This window comes from Chiloscyllium punctatum, chromosome 48, assembly GCF_047496795.1.
Source record: "Chiloscyllium punctatum isolate Juve2018m chromosome 48, sChiPun1.3, whole genome shotgun sequence".
Classification (NCBI taxonomy): domain Eukaryota; kingdom Metazoa; phylum Chordata; class Chondrichthyes; order Orectolobiformes; family Hemiscylliidae; genus Chiloscyllium; species Chiloscyllium punctatum.
Genome location: NC_092786.1, coordinates 50,472,643 through 50,496,849, shown reverse-complemented (window position 1 = coordinate 50,496,849; position 24,207 = coordinate 50,472,643). Strand labels below are relative to the sequence as shown.

At 40.0% G+C, this 24,207-nt stretch overlaps 2 protein-coding genes across 4 annotated transcripts in view; one reads left to right on the top strand and one right to left on the bottom strand.

Moving 5' to 3' along the window:
- The window catches only part of pex11a (peroxisomal biogenesis factor 11 alpha), a 32,435-nt gene extending 17,469 nt beyond the window's left edge, over positions 1-14,966 (bottom strand). Inside the window, exons 1-2 of one of the 3 annotated variants that reach the window (XM_072565196.1) lie at positions 14,412-14,966; positions 7,847-7,962 (exon numbers count right to left, since the gene is read on the bottom strand). In XM_072565196.1, the coding sequence (XP_072421297.1) occupies positions 7,847-7,962; positions 14,412-14,467 (172 nt within the window). In that variant the 5' untranslated portion in view covers positions 14,468-14,966. Of the gene's footprint in view, positions 1-7,846; positions 7,963-8,131; positions 9,748-13,278; positions 13,410-14,411 lie in introns of those variants that run through there. The other 2 variants (XM_072565195.1, XM_072565197.1) reach the window with 2 other exon arrangements.
- A 73-nt stretch (positions 14,967-15,039) lies between these two features.
- The window catches only part of wdr93 (WD repeat domain 93), a 38,732-nt gene continuing 29,564 nt past the window's right edge, over positions 15,040-24,207 (top strand). The window contains exons 1-5 of the mRNA XM_072565200.1: positions 15,040-15,260; positions 16,702-16,998; positions 18,214-18,415; positions 21,097-21,161; positions 22,101-22,179. Of these exons, the coding sequence (XP_072421301.1) occupies positions 16,738-16,998; positions 18,214-18,415; positions 21,097-21,161; positions 22,101-22,179 (607 nt within the window). The 5' untranslated portion in view covers positions 15,040-15,260; positions 16,702-16,737. The remainder of the gene's footprint in view (positions 15,261-16,701; positions 16,999-18,213; positions 18,416-21,096; positions 21,162-22,100; positions 22,180-24,207) is intronic.

The window sequence follows — 24,207 nt, the reverse complement described above, 5'->3', positions numbered from 1 at the left end:
CCATCTGGGTCTTATTTATTTTCAGATCTTCCAAAATTGCTAAAACCTCCTCTTTCTCAACCTTAATACCATCAAACTTGTAGCCTGTATCTCCGTATTCTCACTAACATTGCCTTTTTCCAATGTGAATACTGACGAAAAGTATTCATTAAGCGCTTCCCCTATGTCCTCAGATTCCAAACACAACTTCCAAACACTACTGTCTTTGATTGGCCCTAATCTTACTCTAGTTATTCTTTTAGGATGCATATACCAATAGAAGGCCTTAGGGTTTTCCTTGGTCCTATCCACCAACAACTTCTCATGTCCTTTCCTGGCTCTTTTTACCCCTCTCTTTAGATCTTTTCTGGCTAACAGACAACTCTCAAGCCTCCTAACTGAGTTTTCACGCCTCATCCTCACAGAAGACCTCTTCTTTGCCTTGACAAGTGCTTCAACTTCTTCAGTTCCTCTCTTGACAAATACCTCCCTGCATGATAGATACATACGTATCAAGGATCACAGTAGCTGTTTCTTGAATAAGCTCCACATTTCAAATGTGTCCATCCCCTGCAGTTTCCTTCCCCATCTCATGCATCCTAAATCTTGCCTAATCACATCATAACTGGCTTTCCCCCAGTTATACCTCTTACCATGCAGTATATTCCTATCTCTGCCCATTACTATTGTAAATATAACCAAATTATGGTCACTATCGCCACAATGCTCACATACCTCCAAATCTAACACCTGGCCAGGTTCATTCCCCAATGTGGCATCGCCCCTTGCACACATTGTACAAAAACTGACCCATCTAAATTACTTGAACTATAGTATTCCCAGTCAATATTGGCGAAGTTAAAGTCCCCCATAACTACCCTGTTGCTCTCGCTCCTATTGAGAATCATCTTTGCTATCCTTTCCTCTACATCCCTGAAACAATTTGGAGGCCTATAGAAAACTCCCAACAGGGTGACCTCTCCTTTCCTGTTTCTAACCTCAGCCCAAACTACCTCAGTGGAGGAGTCCTCAGCTGCTGGAATACTACCCTTGATTAACAATGCCACAATCCCATCTCTTTCACCATCTTCTCTGTTCTTGCTGAAACATCTAAATCCCGGAATCTGCAACAACCATTCCTGTCCTCCCTCTAGCCATGTCTCTGAAATGGCCACAACAACAAAATCCCAGGCACCAACCCATGCTGCAAGTTCACCCAGCTTATTCCAGATGCTCCCGGCACTAAAGTACACACATCTCAAACCAACACCCTGATTGCCAGTGCCCTCTCAGGACCTTGTAAACCTATCCCTGACCTCATTACCGTCAACCTCCTGTACACTGGAACTACAACTCAGGTTCCCATCCCTCTGCTGCATTAGTTTAAACCCCCCCACCCCCCACCCCCAAAGAGTATTAGCAAACTTCCCCTCCCCCCAGGATATTGGTACTCCTCTGGTTCAAATGAAGACCATCCTGTTTGTAGAGGTCCCACCTGCCACAGGAAAAGCTTCAGTTATCCAAGAATCCAAAACCCTCCCTCCTGCACCATCCTTGCAGCCACGTGATCAGCTCCACACTCTCCCTGTTCCTTGCTTCACTAGCACATGGCATGGGCAACAAACCAGAGATAACAATGCTGTTTGTACTAGTTCTATGCTTCCATCCTAGTTCCCTGAATTTCTGCCTTAGATCCCCACTTTTCTTCCTACCTATGTTGTTGGTGCCTACATGGACACGTCTTGGGGTTTCTCCCCCTCAAAGATCCTGAAAACAAGATCAGAGACATCATGACCCCTGGCACCTTGGAGGCAACACATCAATCATGAGTCTCTCTCGTTCCCACAAAACCTCCTATCTGTCCCCCTAACTATGTCCCCCAATGACTAAAGCTTTGCTCCTCTTCCCCCTTCACTTCTGAGGAACAGGGACAGACTCTGCGCCAGAGACCTGTGTCCCATTGTTTACACCTGGTAAAATCGTTCCCTCCCCCCACAACAGTATCCAAAATGGTATACTTGTTGTTGAGGGGAACCGCCACAGGAGATCCCTACCCTACCAGCTGGTTCCCTTTCCTATCCCTGACGGTAACCCATCTACCTTTTTCAGGTGGCTGTGGAGTAACTACCTCCCTGTAACTCCTCTCAATAACCCCCTCCGCCTCCTGAATGATCCGAAGTTCATCTAGCTCCAGCTCCTTAACACAGTTCTTGAGGAGCTGGAGTCGAGTGCACTTACTACAAATGAAGTCAGCAGGGGCACGAGAAGTGGCCTTACCTCCCAAATACTGGAGGAGGAACATTCAACTGCCCTAACCTCCATTCCCACTATTATTCTAAATTCCCAAATAGACTGCTGAAAAATAAACCAATGAAACACTTGAAAGAAAACACTTGTCACCTTACCAACTGACGCACAGAACTTTTATTTTAGTTAGGGGAGGAGGACGGGTGGGAGAAACTACCCGAATAGTGTTTCAGGTAAAGCGACCGCCCAAAATATGTGACCTCATGACCTCTCCAAACACCTCCAGGAACTGAAGAAAACCAGTACTAAAAGCAATTTAAGCTGTATACTCACAGATTTCACTTCAAAGGTGAAGTGTTAACGGTAAAGCACTCTGCGGCATCCCGAGATTGAGAAAGGTGCTATTAAAATGTATTCTTAATTATTTTAATCCCTACTTCTGTTTCCCATGTTTGTTATCCTCCAAGTTCACTTACACTACTGCTCCCGCAATACAAATTTCTCTACCTTAACTTAATAGGCACTGCGCTTGATATTACTCATGGCTTCTCTAACCTGATCATTTGTAGAACTGACAAGGTCATTTCGAACAACCTCTTGATATATCACAGCACTTGCATGCATCTTATGCCTTTTCAACCAAATTTCACATTGTATCGGCCACCAGAATAGACAAGTTGGTTTCAAGGGCAATTTCAATTGCCCAATTTTCCAACTTCAAGGATGAAATCAAACAAAACAAAACTTAAAAAGGTATTGACTCGAAGCTTCAAATTTAAAGTGCTCTTTAACTGACCTTAGATTTAGTCAGATTACGACGCAGAGTTTTAATCCATTGTCTCCGCTCATCTGGCTGCCACCTTGACTGACCTCTTCAGTTAGATCTTTACCATTTGTAAAAATCACATCTTTCTCCTTTCCTTCATTTTTGAACTGATAAATGACATTGTCTAGCAGACTGTGCAAATAACACTGCTGTCATTTTAAAAGTCATTTTACTGATGCACATTGTCGGTTGTATTCAATTATCTGTTTCTCCTGGAACAGTGAGAGTAAAAGCAGATACCATGGAGCTGCTAAGTTCTGAGCTAAGGGACAACTGTTTGACAGGTGACCATGGCTTGTAGTGGGCCTGTGCAGCACAGAAATACCTAGACTACAAAGAAAAATCAAGAAAACTCCCTCTCTTTCCTCCCATCCAGGACAAAGATTTACATTTTCTTGGCACCACATCCACACAATTCAGTCCCTCCACCACCACGCTCAGTAGCAGTACTGAGTACTATCTACAAAATCCACTGCACAAATTCACCAAAGCTCCTTAGACAGTACCTTCCAAACCCACTAACTTTACCAGCTGGAAGGACAATAGCAGCAGATAAATGGGAGCATCATCACCTGTAATTTCCCCTCCAAGCCACTCACTATCTTTACTTAGAAATATCTGGCCATTCCTGTGTTGCTGGGAGAAAATTTGGAGTTTCCTTCCTAACAGCAGTTGGGGGAAATACCGAGACACCAAAGACTGCAGCGGTTCAAGAAGGCAGCTTACCATCTTCTCAAGGGCAATTAGGGACAGACAATTAGGACTTAGCCAGCAATGTCCACATCCCATGAATGAATAAAATAAAAGTTTTGTTTTTCGACTCTCTTCAGTGATTTTATAGTAGGGTGCTTAACTGTTGAACTTTAGTGGTAAACCCATTTTCAGCTGTACTTTTAAAAACAAAAAAATGAATAATTACATTATACTTGTTATGATCCCAGCTAATTATAATACTGGACACATCAGATCTGAAAGTGAAACCTGGTTTGATAGATAAGTTTTATTTTTCTTTTCTATTTGTATAGGATGGTGATTTAGGAATATATTCATACAAGTCTACCAGTATACTTAAAGAGCAAAGTTCATTTTGCAAAATAAGCATTAAAAAAACTGTAAAGAAGATAACTTAGAAAAGTCCTATTATAAACAATAAGAAGATGCAGCCTTTTTCCCAGTGTTACCTTTCACAGAAGCTGAAACCCAATCAAGTATCACCCCTATCTTTACACCTTAACTTCTTACTCAACAAACTCTTCCTAGCCACACCTGCTACTGAAACAGCTCAAGACTTCTTCCCAGTTCTGATGGATTGGCGATTTCTGCAAACTCTCAATCCAGACACATCTACAAACTAAAAACTGAACTTCTTCTGAACTCAACCTGCTAGTGACCATCCATATCTGTAGATCATAAAACTCAACTTTGTATACATTCAGCATTTAGCTTAAGTCATAGCCTTTCCAAGAAATAATAAGATCATCATTCCAAATGACTTTTTGAGCCTCTCTTAGAAAAGTAAGTCACTTTCCTGGAATTGACAATTAAAGTACATTTCTTTCCCTCTGTTTTGGGATCCAAGTTCATAAATAAAAGCAAGATATAGCAAAACTACATCACTTATTCCTTTGCTCACCTGCACAGACTCATGGAAGATTTGACATTTGTAAATCTGAAAATCAATTTTAAAGGGAAACTTGAAGCATAACAAGTGCAATTTCAAGTCAATTTCAGACTCAACTTGTTAATGGTGCAGAAATTCTATTCACTAACCTTAGTTGACAATCAAGTGGATCTCATGGAATACAAGGAGAATTAGCTATTTGGATACAGAACTGGCTCAAAGGTAGAAGACAGATGGTGGTGGTGGAGGGTTGCTTTTCAGACTGGAGGCCTGTGACCAGTGGAGTGCCACAAGGATCAGTTCTGCGTCCTCTACTTTTTGTCATTTCCATAAATGATTCGGATGCGAGCATAAGAGGTACAGGTAGTAAGTTTGCAGATGACACCAAAATTGGAGGTGTAGTGGACAGCAAAGAGGGTTACCTCAGATTACAACTGGATCTGGACCAGATGGGCCAATGGGCTGAGAAGTGGCAGATGGAGTTTAATTCAGAAAAATGCGAGGTGCTGCATTTTGGGAAAGCAAATCTTAGCAGGACTTATACACTTTATGGTAAGGTCCTAGGGAGTGTTGCTGAACAAAGAGACCTTGGAGTGCAGATTCATAGCTCCTTGAAAGTGGAGTCGCAGGTAGATAGGATAGTGAAGAAGGCGTTTGGTATGCTTTCCTTTATTCGTCAGAGTATTGAGTATAGGAGTTGGGAGGTTATGTTGTCACTGTACAAGACATTGGTTAGGCCGCTGTTGGAATATTGCGTGCAATTCTGGTCTCCTTCCTATCGGAAAGATGTTGTGAAACTTGAAAAGGTGCAGAAAAGGTTTACAAGGATGTTGCCAAGGTTGGAGAACATGAGCTATAGGGAGAGGCTGAACAGGCTGTTTTCCCTGGAGCGTCGGAGGCTGAGGGGTGACCTTATAGAGGTTTACAAAATTATGAGGGGCATGGATAGGGTAAACACGCAAAGTCTTTTCCTTGGGGTCCGGGAGTCCAGAACTAGATGGCATAGGTTTAGGGTGAGAGGGGAAAGATATAAAAGAGACCTACAGGGCAACGTTTTCACACAGAGGGTGGTACATGTATGGAATGAGCTGCCAGAGGAAGTGGAGGAGGCTGGTACAATTGCAACATTTAAGAGGCATTTGGATGGGTATATGAATAGGAAGGGTTTGGAGGGATATGGGCCGGGTGCTGGCAAGTGGGACTAGATTGGATTGGGATATCTGGTCGGCACGGACGGGTTGGATTGAAGGGTCTGTTTCCATGCTATAAATCTCTATGACTCTAAGTGCTGGAGTATTTATAGATAAAACCTCTTCTCGTGTAAATGCAAAAGGATTCCTTCACACTAACTTCTGCAATCAAGAACCAATCTTTTCCATTCACTGTTTATGGGATCTTCCTGGTTCCTATTGGCTACCAGGCTCCTCTTTATATCAGGGACTGTTCTTCAGAAGCAACTTTTGAAAAACAAATGGTACAAATCACCTTAGAATAGTCTGAAAATTGGAAAGTGCCAAGTAAATATTAATTATTTCTTAACAATACAGACCCAAGGTAGGAGGTAAATATCACAAAGGTGCTCCAGTCTCAATGTTGTGGTGGATACACAACGGGAGAATTTTTTAATTGTGATAGAGAACAGGAATTCTTTATTTTCAAACTGTTTTGGCACTCTTAGTGATATTGTTTTATTTGTTTAAAGCAGCATTCTCTCTAAGTTGTTTGGCTGTACATGCACATAGCGGATCAAATGTTCTATGCATGGCAATCTGCATCTGCGTGTTGACCGTGGTACTGACATTCAGTTCTAGAGGTGGCGGCTATGCAGCCAGAGACAAAATTAAAGGCAGCGCTGTTCATGGGAGGTGGGCTTTCTTGACTAGGTCAGGACTTAGCATCCATCCCTAATCGCCCTTGAGAAGTTGGTGGTGAGCTGCCAATCTTTCTAAACAAAAAACTGGTCATCAGATAAGGATGTTGCTAGCTAGACTGCTATTTATCACCCATCCCAAATTGCCCCGGAGAACGGTTAAGAATCAACCACTTTGCTGTGGGTCTGGAGTCATATGTGAAGGTAATGGTAAAGGTAAAGTCACCAAAGTCTCAGAGGATCATAGAGCTGTCCAAACCAAGTAAAGACAGTAGATTTCCTTCCCTAAAGGGCATTAGTGAACCAATTTTTATGACAGGGTGGCATATGGCTCAGTGGTTAGTACTTTTGCCTCACAGCACCAGGGACTCAGGTTCAATTCCAGCCTCGGGTGACTGCGTGGAGTTTGCAAATTCTCCGTGTCTGTGTGGATTTCCTCCAGATGCTCCAGTTTCCTCCCACAGTCCAAAGATGTGCAGGCTAGCTGAATTGGCCATAGTCCTCAGGGATGTGTAGGTTAGGTGCATTAGTTGGGTAAACACATAATAATAGGTAGGGGAATAGGTCTGGGTGGGTTACTCTTCAGAGGGTCAGTGTGGATTTGTTGGGTTGAAGGGCCTGTTTCCATATTGTAGGGATTCCATGATTCCCTGAATCAATCTTGTCTGGATTGCATGTTTGCCATTAGACTAGCTTTTTATTGCTTTACTGTTCCTATTTAACTCGCTGCCATGGTGAAATGCAAATTCATACCCAGAACATTAACCTGTATAGCAGAGTGCTACTTCTATAACATTACCACCATGCATTTCCTCCTTTCTAAACGGCTGGAGTCCATGGGCTATAAAGACACCCACTATGCTGTTAGAGAGTGCCAGGTTCTTGACCCAGCAACAGTCAATGAAATAGCTCCAAATCAGGATTGCGAGTGGTTTGGGAGGAGAACTGGCAGGTGGTGCTGTTCCCATGCATATGCTGAACTTGTCCTTCTCGGCAATAGAGGTTGCAGGTCTGGAAGACGCCGTCAAAAGATTCTTAATGCATTCTGCAGCACATCTTGTATGATACATATTGCTGCAACTATGCGTGAGTGGTGAAGTAAGTGAATGTTTCAGGGAAATTAATGCATTCACATTAAAGGTATTCATTGCTGAACTGATTCCACACAAGAAAAACATTTAATATTAACTTGTTAATGTAATTATAAAAACCTCAGAGTAATTTCACCTTATTGGTTATTAAACAGAAAAGTGGAAGTGCTGCTTTATATCCCTCCCACCTCCACAGTTAGTTATATACTTACACTTGCGTCCTGAACTCATGTTAGATTCCAACTGTTTGAGCTTTGAAACCAGCTCCTTGTTGCTATCATTCTTGTGAATTAGATAATTAAGTAACATGCATGCATACTGAATGGTTCTGAAAGAAAACAAAATGCAAGAAGCACACAGCTTATTTTCTGCTACATGCAGTGTTCACTATTAAACAATTTAGCAAATGCACTATCCTTAAATGTGTTGCATCAAAAAAAATGATAGCTCATCTAAACTGATTTAAGTTCTGTTATACAGTGATTTCTCACACTAACCTTGCAACAGGAGAGAAATTGATATTATCCTGGGGTGGATTCAAACCAGACTCTTGAGGTGAAGCAATAGCAAGTAACAGTTCTAGCTCTACAAAGGTCGTAGGATTTATGAAGAGGCACTTGATGGAACTTGACAATTTAGATAATGAATGTCTAGCAGGAATCACTTGTAAAAATTTTGTAATTGCTACACTTCTACAAAGCCACCAATTCAAAACAATCTTTAAAGAAAGCGAGAAGAGAGGTTGTTATGATGAGCACAGAAGCTTTGCTGGAATAGACTGAAGCAGATAGTTAACCTTGTAAGGAGTAAAGTAGATATAAAATTTTAAAGCCGAAGAAGATAAAGGCCTATTAGGGAGAGCAGAGCAGTGGAATTATTTTTAGGATTGCAATCGCAAAAGCAAAGCACAGTCATGATGTGCCAAATTGAATCCTCCTGTGTTGTAAATTTCTGTGGTTCTCTGGTCACATCTGATCATCAATATTATTTCTGCAGGGTTCAATGGAGCTATTCTTGAAATAATTTGTAATGAACAAGGAGACTTTGCTCCTCTGGTGTATATCTAGACCTGTAACATAACTGAAAGCTGAGGGGATCTGAGAACTTATCAGCTTCCAAAGCAAGAGAGAACCTGCATATGGGTTGAAGTTGCAGCTACTCATCAATTCTGTCATTTGTATTTATCAGGCGACCTTTCTCCGACTAGTTACAGGAACACAAGTAAGCCTTTCACCCCCTCGAGCCTGTTCCCCCATTCAATGAGACCATGGCTAATCTGTGGCCTGACTCCATAAACTTCCCTTTGGCCTATTTATCAATTTCAGATTTAAACTTAATTACTGATCCTGTATCCTGTATCCATACTGTTTGCAGAACAGAGTTCCAAACCTCTACCACCCTTTGTATGTAGAAGTGCTTTCTAACATCTCTCTGAACAGCCTAGCACTAATTCTGAGACAATGCCCCATGGCTTAGAATCCCCAATCAATAGTTTATTTTTATCTACCCAGTCATTTCCTGTTAATATCTTGAAGACTTCAATCAGATCACCCATAACCTTCTAAATTCTAGAGAAAACATGCCTAATTTGTATAATCTCACCTCATAACTTAAGCCCTGACATCCCGATATCATTCTTGTAAACCTATGTTGTACTCCCTCCAAGGCCAACGTAGTCTTCCTAAGATGTGGTGCTTGAATTTGCTCACAGTAGATGAGGTCTAAACAAGGTTTTGTATAACTGTAGCATAACTTCTGTACCTTTGCATTCTAGTCCTCTAGACATAAAGGCCAGCACTTCGTAAGCTTTGATTATTTTCTGCACCTGCTCATGATATGTTAACGATCTATGTGCCTGAACACCAAGTCTCTTTGGACATCCACTGTATTTAACTTCATACCATCCAGAAAATAATGTGCTCTTTCCTTTCTCAGTCAAAAATAGATGACTACATACTTGCTGACATTAAATTCTATCACAGTTTTGCCCATTTACTTAGTCTATCGATATCTTTTTTGGATTTTATGTTATTATCTAATGCTATCTGCACTGCTGTCTAACTTTGAGTCATCAGCAAATTTGAATACATGACTTTCTATGTCAATATCGAAGTAATTAATAAATAGATGTGAATAATGAGGCCATAATACAGATTCTTGTGGGATACCACTGGTCAAGTCATGCCAATTTGAGTACCTATCCATGATCCCTACTTTCTGTCACCTGCCATTCAACCAGCTTCTCAGCCATGTCAATAATTTGTCTTCAATTCCATGGGTTCTAGTTTAGTTAATAAAATTTCATGTGGGAATTATCAAATGCCTCTTGAAGCCCATATAAACAACATCCGCTGTAGACATTCCTCTGTCCCTTCAGTCACCTTGTCAAAAAATTCAATTAGGTTTGTCAGGCATGACCTATCTATCATGAATCCATGCTGCCTCTCCCTTATTAACAGAAAATTTTCAAGGTGATCATTTACCCATTCTTGATTACAGATTCTAACCATTTCCTCACCACGGGATATTAAGCTAACTGGTCTGTAATTCCCTAGCTTTCTTCTCTCACTCTTCTTAAATAAAAATGGAGTGGTCTCCTCACCAATTGAAAATACACAGGCATTTTGAGGATTTTGGTGGCAAATTCCCTGATATATTTGAGTCCTATTACAGTGCATCTTGAAAATGCATATATTGCTTCTACACTGCCTCTGAGTCAACAGAAATGAATGATGAAAGTAGTGAATAGGGTGCCAATCAAAGGCGACTGTGACCTGAATGCAGTCAAGCTTATCAAATGTTATTGGAACTGCACTCTTCCAGGCAAGTGGAGAGTATTGCATCACACTTCTGTCTTGTGCCTTGAGGTAGTGGACAGGCATTTGGTAGACAGGAGGTGAATTGCTAGCAACAAAATTCCCAGCTTATGAACCTTTCCTATATTCACAGTATTTATATGGCATAATGCCGTAATAATGCAGTCAGTGAAGTACAGCATTACATGACAAATTTGATGAACTTCCATATTTTGCAAAAGAAGCCAAGTTAAAGAGGGCAACAATGTAGGATATGATTTGCTGTCCAAGTACTGAAAAACGTTCCCTTCTTCAGCCCCAAAGTGTTTATTAATTTTTTAAGCTACATATCAAAATAGCACTCCCAGCTAGCCTTTACTTAGAAAAGTGTGTTTTTAAAATTTATTTTCTGCATTTAAGCTATGGTGAAAATAAAAATCTACCAAGATTTTTATTAGTAACCAGGAAAATAAAAGCAAATATCACACATAAAACCACTATAACCACTCAAGCAACTTCAGGTTCGAGCTCCCATCCCTGCTGTGTCTTCATCATTCCCCAAGACCTCACCTGCACTGAGGATGAATGTTTAATCCTCAGGAAAGGCCTCACCTTTATCCCTTTAATGCCCCAGATTAATGAGTTTGACATACACCTTGACCTTGAACATTTCTTCCGCCACCTCCGCCTCTGTGCCCACTTTTTCAACTAAGACACCCGCCCACACACTGAGGACCCCTTCTTCTGCCTCCAACACACCCCATCCACCTGGACACCTAGTGCTGATCTGTTACCCACCCTTGATCTCCTCATTTCAAACTGCTGCCAAGACATCGACCACCTCAACCTGTCCACCCCCACAAACCCACTCCAACCTCCCGCCCTCACAATGCGCAGCCCTCCACTCCAAACCCAACCTCACCATCAAACCCACAGACAAGTGGGGCGCACCAACCTCTACACTGCTAAAGCCAACTCGCAGACACCTCCTCTTACTGTCCTCTTGATCATGACCTAACCTCCCATCACCAAACCATCCTATCCCAGACCATCCATAATCTCACCTCTGGGGATCTCCCATCCACAGCCTCCAACCTCTTTGTCCGTGAACCCCGCACCACCTGATTCTACCTCCTTCCCACGACTGACAAACCTGACTGCCACGGTCGACCCATTGTCTCAACCAGCGCCTGTCCCACCAAACTCACCTCCTCCTACCTCGACACCATCCTGTTCCCCCTTAGTCCAGGAACACCCCACCTACATTCAGGACACCACCTTCACCTCCTCCAAGATTTTTGTTTCCCCGGCCCCCAATACCTCATCTTCACCATGGACATCCAGTCCCTGCACACATTGATTCGCCACGATGAAGATCTCCAAGCCCTCCATTTCTTCTTCTCATGCCGTCCCAACCAGTACCCTTCCACTGACACCCTCAACTGCCTGGCTGAACTGGTCCTCACCCTCAACAACTTCTCCTTCCAATCCTCCCACTTCCGCACTACACATCACACATAAACCATATGGGTATATTCCCTGTGATTTCTTTCCATCACAGCTTCCAAAGTTCACATTTATAATGGAAAGTGGCATTGCTGGAAAATCAAATTGATTTATAAGGTTTTAGCTCACGGCTAAGAGGGGATTTGATAGAGACATACAAGATGATCAGAGGACTAGATAGGGTAGACAGTGAAAGTCTTTTTCCTAGGATGGTGACGTCAGCGTGTACGAGGGGGCATAACTACAAATTGACGGATGATAGATTTAAGATAGATGTCAGAGGTAGGTTCTTTACGCAGAGTGGTCAGGGCGTGGAATGCCCTACCTGCTAATGTAGTCAACTCAGCCACATTAGGGAGATTTAAACAATCTTTAGATAAGCAGATGGATGATTTTGTGATGGCGTAGGGGGACGAGCTGAGAAAAATTCACAGATCGGCGCAACATCGAGGGCCAAAGGGCCTGTTCTGCGCTGTATTGTTCTATGTTATGACACTTTTACATCTCTAAGCTCCTCAGGCAAACAGCAGAAAAAAATCATATGCTCCAATTGACTCTGCTTCTCAAATTACAAAAGGTTTTACTACTTCATCATTATTAGTAATGCCAATCAAACTCCTTTGGCATTGCACATTGAAGTCAAGAATGAATGCAGACTTCACCTTAAATGGAATTAGAGTGTGGGGAAAATTGGACCAGAGCATGTAGTCACAATTTACACAATTATACATTCTATTCTTAATTACTGAATCCTATTGTAAATTTGCAGAATCATATTTAAATAGAAAATGCTTCTCTAAAATTGCCATGCTGTAACGAGCATGTCATTCAATTATTGGTACCCAATATGCGCAGACCACCGATTCCTGCACAACAAACCTAAACAGGAAGACAAAACACCCAGAGACTCTAGTCACCCTGCCAGACATCAAAGACACATCGGAGATGAGAATCGGACACTCCGGGCCCTGGGCATCACGGTAGACTACAAACCTATCACCATACTGAAACAGATCCTGATGAATTTAAAAGGACCCCATATCAACAACCAGCAGAATGAAAGTCATAAACAAAATACCCTGCAAAGACTGCAACAAACATTACATTGAACAGACAGGCAGGAAACTAGCAACAAGAGTATATGAGCTCCAACTAGCCACCAAAAGACATGGCCAACTATCACTGTTATCCATACACACAGAAGAAGATTGTCATCAGTTTGACTGGGACAATACATCCATCCTGGGACAGGCTAAACAAGGACACGCATGGGAAATCCTAGAGGCCTGGCATTCAAACCAGAACTCCATTAACAAACAGAGATTTGGACCCCATTTACCAACCTCTCAGAAACACAACTGGAAATGGTATCACCCACCACGACAAACCCAGACAGATAACTAGCAAGCAGGGAAGAACACCAGCACTTCACCGGAGACTTGCTGATGTTAGCTAGCATAGTGACGAAACATCTGACAGCAAATCTACCAGCTCAGCGAGCAAACTTACAACATGATCCACAAAATCACGTGGATATTAAAATCAGGTTGGGCAAGCTTAATTCTAAACTAAGAGGGATACAGGCAGGTTTGATCAATTTAGACTGCATATATAATTCATGCTTCCCAACTGCCTGGAACTTTTATATTTCAACAATGTAGAAAATCCTGCAGATTCCTGGATGTGCCATATGCTGAAATGTCTAACATTAATTAAAATATAGATATTTGACAAAAGCAAAAAGATGTTCACTAAAGTTTAAGTTGAAACAAGGGGGTACTGGCAGGGCTTGGAGCCCTCAAAAAAGTTTCCAAGTAAAGTTTGACACATAGTGCACTCTTTTTTTGCTACCTTCTCCATTTGATTCACATGGATTCCAGTACAACACTAGTTCCAATGTAACAATGCAACTACATACTCAGTTACCGCTGAGGATGAATTTGCACTGTAAAATAACAGAAAAGGACTAAAACACCAAGCATTTGGGTACACATCTAGCGTCTCAGACACAAAATAGTCTAACCTCCAAAATCTAAATGGATTCTCAGTTTATAAGTAGCATAAGCAGATCAATCTGATTAATTCTGTCTAACTTACTTTGAACAATTACTGCATTAAGAAATAAAACAGCATGCAAAAGCACATGTTAAATACATGCATTAAGCCACAAATAATACAGCCTTTGGGATAATGAAATTAAACATGAAGAACTGAAATCTTTCAGACAGGCCTCAGGGGAAACACTGCCAGTCATAAAAAAAAGGCAAGTTGCAAATAATATTTGCTTTCTTTACAATGTTGTTAAACCTTTAAATTATGAAGCAAGTTTAGAACATTAAGCACAGATATCAAAAGTAAAGCTGTGCAGCTTGGCAAAAAACCCTGAGTTAGTAAATGAAGATACAACACTTATACTATCAGAAAGGGGGAGGGAGTAAAAATAGTCAGTATGAAGGCTTCATTGCAGAAGTCTTACCTGAAGATTCTCTCCCTGCCTTGGCTGAGGGAAGTAAATTTCACAAAAGAATCCATAGCAAGAAAGGGGAGGCAGCAAAGAGCTGAATTTCTTGGACCTGGGATTAACTGTGAAAGAGAACCTTTGAACCCAGAGGGAACGACTCTGAAAACTCAATAACTGGGCCACAGGCTCACAATGCAAAGATAGGAGGAACACAATAAATAAAAATTTAAAAAAGACAAACGCACAACAAATGGTGCACCTTTCAGATGTTACAGTGTTGCTGCCTCGGGCTGAGGTCACGCAGGTTTAAGGTATTAAATAAAATTGGATTTGTTCCTTTATTTCGGCTGAGGCCTGAAGATCTGCCTTGAAGTCTCCATAGCAACAGGGAAACTTATCCCTTACAAATTTAACATTTTAACACATTAGACTGCTGCATTCGAGAATTTGCTTTAGCATTTTAAAAGATGACTTAGACTATATTCTCAATAGATTATAGTCGCTCAAATAAAAAGTGATTTAAATAACTTTTAAGGACATGCTCCTTCCCTTCCGCCCAGTTTAAACGAAGACCCGACGGACACTTTCAAAGGACGGACCCGACTTCCGGTCCCGGTATCCTAGCAACCAGAGAGCCAGCAGCATCAAACACAATTACTTCATCCTTGAAGAGGTTTTAATCAGCTTGTCGAGGACGTTTTGCATTCATTTCCCCCCAACTTTTATTTTATTTGGGTGCAAGTTTCTTCTTGATCTTTTCCCTCAACTATTTTAACTTCTTTATTTTCCTCATCCATCCCATTGGCTGAGCTGGAAGCAACAGTCAAAACTGCTCTGAACCTGTAGCTTTGAATTTAGGAAGTTGTAAGTTTTTGTTTACAAAATAATATTCTTAAGAATGTTGGTTGATATGATGCTGATGTCACTCGGGTAAAGGAGACCATGGAATATGTTGAACGTTTATATATAGAATAGTACAGCTCCTTTGGCCCTTGATGTTGTTTAGATTAGATTACTTACAGTGTGGAAACAGGCCCTTCAGCCCAACAAGTCCACACCGACCCACAACAACCCATTCCCCTAACACTATGGGCAAACTTAACATGGCCAATTCACCTGACCTGCACATTTTTGGATTGTGGGAAGAAACCGGAGCACCCGGAGGAAACCCACACAGACACGGGGAGAATGTGCAAACTCCACACAGAGAGTCGCCTGAAGCAGGAATTGAACCAGGGTCTCTGGCACTGTGAGGCAGTAGTGCCAACCACTGTGCCACCCTTTTATCCTGCTCCAAGATAAAACTAACTTACGCATCCTTCATTTTACTATCAACGATTTACCTATCCAAGAGTTGCTTAAATGTCCCACTGATTATAGTATGTCGGATTATTTTACCCTCCAGGTCTATGCCAGTGTTTATGTTGCCATGGGCCTTCTTGCATCCAACTCTGTCTCACTGCATTAGAATATTGTAGGATTTCAGAGTGCGGTCTCACCTTTTGCATGCTTATCCAGTGCCTGTGAAGGTTGGGGCATTAGAAATGAGGGCAAAAAACCAAGAATTGGGTCTTTCCTGCCACTTGTCATTGCTCTCAGTCCTTCTAGCACCATGTAAATTTGACCCACAGTGTCAGTATCATGGATTGTCATGTCAGGTACAACACAGGTGTAAAGTAAAGCCCCAATTAACATGGCTGAACAAAAGAGTCAATTCTCATTTCAGAATGACATTCTCAAGTTTGTTAGTGTGAAACATTTCTGTGTTAAGTACAAGCCATTTTGTGGTGATATGAGTGAGATTACTAATTTGAAATATATTACAAATTGCCAATGGATTTAGACTGTCCAAATTCATTTCAGCTAAGATTCATATGGTCAGTAGACAGAGGAAACTATCTATGCCAAATTGAATATAAATCCCAAAGAAGAAATCTCAATCCTCAAGTCTTTAACCCGAGAGTACAAGAACATGAGATATAGAAGGATGAGTAGATTGTGTGGTTCATCAAGCCTGACCTGCCTTTCAATATGATCATGGTTGATCTCAGCTTTCATTTCACTTCTCTGACTATTCCTCAAATTTCTTAATTTTGTGATAAGTTTACTGTAGAAGGGGAAATACTCCAAGAGTCAGGGAATTTTGAGACACTGGGGAGTATAAATTAGTGCTTGAAGGGGTGGATATGAGGTCTGAATTAAATTGAGAATGAAGAAAAATGTAGAATTTGATTGCTGGATGGAACAAGAGAAGAACTGATAAATTCTCTGGGCTGACTAATAAATGGTTTTGTTCACGTTTCAGTGTTGAAGGACTGTGAGACTGTGAATATTAAAGAAAATGCTAAGCTACAATCAAAAACATCTACAGATTCCAACTCCTTCTGAACATAATTGGATTGAAGATCACAGAGATGACTATTACCTGAAGGATCCGGATCAGTGGCTCGATGAATTGCCTCAACCATTCAGAATGATTGATAAATTAATTGGACACATCATCGACAATGCTTGGGAAAACATTGAAAAAAGGGAAGCAGAAAGAGAAGCTGAAAACTTAAAGATAAAACCTCCGACTCGTGAAGCAATAGAGGAAGTTCAGGTCAGCAAATGTGCTGTAATCCAACAAACACCACAATTCAATTCTATTTTCTGTACTCATTAGCAAGGTATTGTTTGTGATTGCGTCATATAACTCTTCAATGCCAGAAATACAAAGATCATAAATTCTGTACTTGATTGACGTTACAACACAAAATTAAGCCAATAGTTTATCAAGTCTACTTTATTTTTTTCTTCACATGGGCCATCTATCCCACTTTCTTTCTTCTCTCCTTTTGATCTTTAATATTTGTTTACTTTTTGTTTCTTTTGCATATTGTAGCTGTTCAGAACATTGGTTAGGCCATTTTTGGAATACTGTGTGCAACTCTGATCTCCCTGCTTTGGAAGGGTGTTGTGAAATTTGAAAGGGTTCAGAAATGGTTTACAAGGATGTTGCCAGGGTTGCAGGGTTTGAGCTATGGCAAGACGCAGTTTAGGCTGGGTTATTTTTCTTGGAGTGTCAGAGGCTGAGGGTTTGACCTTATAGAGGTTTATAAAATCATGAGGGACATGGATAGGGTAAATAACTGAGGTTTTTTTTTCCTGGGGTGGGGGAGTCCAGAACTAGAGCGCATAGGTTTGGGGTGAGAGGGTAAAGATTTAAAAGGGACCTAAAGGGCATCATTTTCATGCAGAAAGTGTGTGTGTATTGAATGAGCTGCCAAAGGAAGTGGTGAAGGCTGGTCCAATTACAACATTTAAAAGGCATCTGGACGGTTATAGGAATAGGAAGGGTTTTTGAGGGATATGGGCAAAATGCTGGCAAATGGGTCTAGATTTATTTAGGATGCCTGGTCAGCATGGACGAGTTGGATCAAAGAGTCTGTTTCTGTGCTGTACATCTCTATGACTCTATTTGCTAAAAGATACTGGTTGTTAATGGAGTACAGTGCAATGGGCACACACAGTCTTGCGGTATCTCACCAATGTGTCTGTCATGTGTGAGATAGATAAGAGATAGCTGTAATTATTGTTAGGATTTGTTGTACACTGGAGATATTACTGGAATATTTTTTCGAAGTGGATTATATTTTGATTCATCAACGTGGGGAGAGGCATTGCTAGAGACAGTGGCAGGCAGTAGTTGATTTAGTAACTTTGAATCCTGCTTCTGATTTCTGTGCAGTAAACTTTAGAGCAACAAAAATATCTTTGGTCAGAAAAATATTCAATGATAACTTAGTTTCTGTTATTTCTCTCTCTTTTTCAAAAGCTTCCTGGCAATTTAAATTGTTTTGCAAATATTGTGGATGGAAAAAATATTTTTGCTGGCATGTCTGAAGGTGTGGCCATTCTGAACCAGGAGGATCATACTATAAAGTCTCTTTGGAGGATGGAAGGTGTGGAGATTATTGCCCTTCAAGTAAGGCATGTTGGAGGTCAACTGTACCTGCTTGCTGCTCGAGATGACATGGGTATTTACCTGAAAATATTTATCATTTATAAGTTTATTTGCTTGAATTTCTCCTGTTCTCTTTGCAAGGTCTTTTTTTTTTAAAATAAGAGTTGGGGTCTGTTCTGTTCCCCTTGTTATTTTTAATATATCTTTATTCCCTGAATGTCTGAAGGCTGTTTACTTGTGGGTTTTTTTTCATAGCTCCACTAAGGTTGTTCATAAACTGAGAGTCCAGCACAGTTTGAAGTAAAAGAATATCTAATTTCTAACCCTGAGTCTTGTTAAATCCTATCAGATAAGGTAAAGGATGTGTTCATCTCTGGAATAGAGCACCAATCCTGCAATCTTGCAAAGGAAAATTATGATGCTATTAATACCTGATTGCACCCCTTAAGTTATTCTTCCACTCGTTGAACATATGCTACAACAGATCACAGTTATGCATTGTGCCGTAATTCTATATGCATTCCAATCTTGTAACAAAGCTGACAGAGGCATCACCAGATGTGTCCTTTTCTCCAAGTTGTTTTCCACACCTCCCATCATACAAGTGACTGAGTACAATTTCTTTTCATTATTCTTTCATGGATGTCACTGTGTTATGAGCCAAGTTGATGGTAACACTGGAAAGACAAATCCCAAAGTGCAACCTGGCTGCACAGACTATAAATTTCATTTTTCCTATTTGTTTATTGTGACTTCATATACCTACAAGATGGTGCCAGTGTACTTTTAACAAAGAACATCAAAGTTTATTACCCACAAGGGAAAAAAGTCTGGTTTGCATTATTGAAGAACTACTTGAAATGATCTAATTATGAATATCAGAATTAGAGATGAAAACTTTTAGCCTCAACAACAACCAACAAATACTCAGAGTACTAGTGAAAGGTTTCCCTATCTTCTTTTTAATGTTCATTGTTCTAATGGCTTGGCTGTCATTGGTTTCTGCAGCTTTCTTCTTGCTGACATTCAAACATTTTCAGAGAAAACACAGGGGTTTCCATACCTTGAGCTTCTTGCAATCTTCTACTTCTGGAGTTTCCTTTTAAGCTACACTATTTTCCCAGCCTGCTCTTTTGGAGACCACTAAGCTAATAACACACTTTGTTCTGACTTACCCAACACACACCCTGAAAGAAACCAGCACCTTGCCTTTCTAAATGAACATGTATCATTGCATACATTCTTGCTAGACAGCAATCCAATATTTCGCCCTCATTTACCCTTGTTTCTACGTTTTCACCTCAATGGTTTTAAAAGGCTCATTTAAATGCATGTAAAACTCCTGATAACCCATTCACAGAAGTCAAAATGAAACTTAAAAGGAATGTCCTTCAATGTTTAACTCATACAATATAGAAATATAAATCAAACTTGATTTCTTCACTTTAAAATTTAAGTTCTTAAACAATCATCATGTATTATGAACCTACATCACAGCTGGAAAGATCAAAATTGGTTACTCATCCATGATCACTCATCAGTTATGTGGTTACTGGACCATTTGGAAGGCAGTTAAAAGTTAACCACAGTGTTCTTGGTCTGAAGATGTATGTGCGACCAGACCAAGTAAGGATGGTAGATTTCCTTCCCTAAAGAAAAAGCAGTAGTGAACCACATAGGATTTTACAACAGTCAGTGATGTTTTTGTTGTCACTGTTTGGCTTTTAATTCCAGATGTTTTATTCATTGAATTGAAATTCCACCAGCTGCTGTAATAGGATTTGAACATAGTACATAAGAAATAGAAGCAGGTGTAAGCCATTTGGGCTGTCAAGTCTGCTCCACCATTCAATAAGATCATAGCTGATCTTTTTCATAGACTCAGCTCCACTTACCCACCCACTCACCATAATCCTTAATTCCTTTCCTGTTCAAAAATCTACCTATCTATGCCTTAAAAACATTCAACGAGGTAGCTTCACGGAGCAGGGTATTCCACAGATTCACAACCCTTTGGGAGAGGTTTGTGCTCAGTCCTAAATCTGCTCCCCCTTATTTTGAGGCTATGCCCCCCAGTTCTAGTTTTACCAGCCAGTGAAATCAACCTCCTTACTTCTTTCTTATCTATTCCCTTCATTATTTTTCCCAAAGCATTAGCCTGGCATCTGGATTACTGGTCCTGTAATGTTATCACTACACCATCTCCAACATGGGGTGAGTTCTCTCAAAGGCCCGCCATTTGCTATTAACATCAAAACTGATAAAAGGAAATATTCAGTAAGAATATAATTATTGTACTTGTTCATGAAAACTGCCAAACCTAGCATTTGTTTCCCAGTTATCATTGCTCTTAAGAAAGTGATGGAGAGCTGCCTTCATATTTCGCTGCAGCCCATGTGGTTTATGTACACCTGCAGTGCTACAGTATGGAGGGAGCTCCAAGGTCTTGATGAAGGAGCTGTGATAAAGGCAGAATATTTTGAAAGAAAATATATTTTCTTACAATATACATTTTTCTCTGTCTGATGTGGTTGACCTGCTGCAAACTACCAACATTCATGTTTTCGTTGTTGATTTACTGTGTTTGCAGGTTTTCTTGACATGCATGCGTTTATAATACATTACTAATATTGTATTATTCTAATATTATTAATTATAATACATTATTAGTGCATCACATCCACCACACATTCTCTTCAAGAATAGGTTCATATGTCACTGATAATCCTATTTACTTTTCCTTTTGTGTTTCAGGTGTTGCACGTCTTCTTTTTTCTTATGGGGATCTCACTTCCCTGATAAAAGTTTTCAATGCATTCGTAAGTCATCTTCCAAGATTCCACTTATGGACTTAGAGTGTTCATAGCGATCAGGAAAATATCAGGTTTGCTACTGATATGTGTCAAGTCATCTGAATCCATTTGAAGCAGTACAAGTTTGGTCTCAACACACCCATTTTAGGAGGTGCTGTCCCATGGGCTTGTATATGTTAATATTTCCTGAATGAAGTCCTTCCATAAGACATTAGAACTACACTACCATCTTTCCGTATTGCTTATTGTAGAGATTAATTAAATATTAGTCAAGACTAATTAAAATTAATTAATAGATAATTAATTTGGGTGACCCAGTAGAAAAGTTTTAGAGCAGTTTTCATCTGTTTTAGTTGAACTGCCAACTAGCATCAAGGTTTCATATGCCAATGATGCAATCTGCGCTTTGTACCTGGGTCCTCTAATCAGTAAGACCATGGATTGCAAACAATTGTTAATATCACAGTCACCTTTATCAACATGAACCATTGGTAGGACTGTGTGTCAGGGTACTCGGCTTGGAAGTAGGAGCGCATGTAATGAAAGTTCACAGAATATCGTCTTCCAAGAGTTGGCAACCTCTACCTCCATTATAATTCTAGAGCTTGTGATACTTGTTCCCTGCAAAGAAATAATATACTTCCTCAGCTCTGTTCTAAATAAAAGCCTCTTATTCCATAATATTAAACTTCATCACCTTAAATTGTTTTAAAACATTCAGGAAAAGCATTGGATGTAATATGTGCATTGGATCAACTATCTGAGGATAACAGTCTAGTTAAATGGCCTGAGATTTAACTTTGATAGTGAACTTTCCTTCCTCTGTTTCCTTATTGCTTGTTGTTACTTGAATCTTTTAATGCAGTGAAATCGAAAAGAAATAAACATGAATAAGCTATGTCTTCTGTTTTCATGAAATAAAATAGATTTTTTTCTTTTCTTTAGGACAACGTAAGTGAAAAAGTCATTTGTAGTAAATTTGAGATATCAGAAAGTGGAGATTATGCTGGTTTAACTCTTGAAGGTAAAGGTTTCTCTAAATTCTTGAATGTTCCTAAATGTTTACATTTGTTTATGTTCGCTGATTATTCAACAGATTGTTCTTTGTGACCAGCTACTTAAGCATGTTGACAATACTTCAAAATGATTCATTAATTTATTTTAGGAGCAGAAAAATCATCATGTATGTTTCCTCTAATATTGTAAGAGATGCATCAGCAATCTCTTTAGCTATGGAAGTAATACAGAGGAAGCTCGATTATCCGAATATCAGATTATCCAGCAAGATTGCAAGGTCCTGATGCTTGGCTAAACAATGTTATCCGGCATTCGATCATCCAGAATTTGATTAACCGAACAAAATACTTCCCTCACCCACGTCCTTCGGATAATCAATGTTCCTCTGTATTCATGTCTTGAGCAGACTTGGGCTTCATAGAGTTAAAAAGCCCAAGTCTTCTTGGGGGTGTCAAATTCAAATGCAATGGTGGAAGACTGATTTTTGTTTTATTGACTTTAATAGCAAAGAATCTCAAGCAATGTGTATATATTAAGTTGATCCAATACTGCTTGTTTTGTAACCCCACTGATAGGGTCAGATTGCTTCTACATCTTTTATACTCACTCTCTGTATTAAGCACTCCCAGTTCAAGTACTGCACAGGCCAGATGCATCAATGTAAGAAAACTGTCATGGGAAGGAGGAAGGACAAACAGTCATTTGTATTGTCAATTTGACATAAAATGCAACTTTTATAACTCACCAAATTACTAGGTGGGTGGAAATTGCACTGTACATTAAATGTAATTTTGCAAAGCAATGCTTGAGTTAAAGGTATTTCAATGATGTCTTTCTTATTTATACTTCTCACTCATGGGCCTGGATGTTTTTTCAATTCCAGAGATTTTTCTCCATTGTTACCAAAAATTAAAGAGAAGCCTGACAGCTATGAGTATCACCCCAACCGATTTTGCAGGTGTGGGGAAGGGTCACATTTCACATCTGCTTGCTTCATGGATGCAGGTCCTCATATAAATTTGCAGTCACCTCCAATCAGGTCTAATTTTGGTGACCTAGGCATATGAAATCTAACAGATTAGGAGCTGGTCTAAATTTTGTGCAGTACTTTAGTGAGGTGGGGGTAATCTTCTGGAGAGGTAGAGTATGCCTTTGGATATGGTTCTGGAATACCTTTGGGAGATTTAAGCTTCACTTTGGGTAGTTGCCTTTTGAAATGTTAAACAGAGATGTGAATATGCATAAAAAATTAGTACATATAGTGAATATGCATAAAAAAATCTTTAACTGTCAAGTTAATTGGAATAGTCAACAAATTGTTAGAAGCAATTGGTAAAACTAATTGTCAAGTTGTCCAGACATTTAAAATGTTTGAAAAAAAACTGGATTTCTTGAAAAGCTTATTTCTTGCTATTTCGCTGTTAACATATGCCTAATGGTTTTCAGTACTTGATAAATGCTAGGTGACTGTTTTCATTAATCTCCATTATCACAGTGAGGTTTCATCCAGTACATAGTTTGATCGAATCTCCTTGATTTATAGATTCTTTGAAATGGCACAATAAGTTCCCGTGTTTGTTATACAAGAGATTAAGAGATTTGAAATATAACTTGTTTTTTTTTAATCAGGGCTTATTTGGTTGAATTAATGTAAATGTGTTGAACTTTTTTTCTATGTTTTTTTAGATTAAGTCTTCAATAGACATGGTTGATTTTGTCTGTATTGGCACAGTAGGTGTGAGAGAAAAGCGTGGTGGATGGAACATGGGGTTGCTGTCAGTTTAATTAAATTTGCATAGGGGCTAATAAAGGCATTTAGGTTTGGGTAGAGGGCTTAGATTGGCATATCATTTATAAAGGGCCATGGGCTTGGTTAGAGGAGCATGGGTTAGCAGAAGGACTATAAAGGACCATGGAAGTGTCAGTTAGAGGGGCATATGAAGGTGTTGAGCTTTTGAGGGGATGTGGGATAAGTAGAGGGTATAAGGCTGCATGGGTTAGTATGAACAAGTTATGGGGAGTAATTTGAGGACTT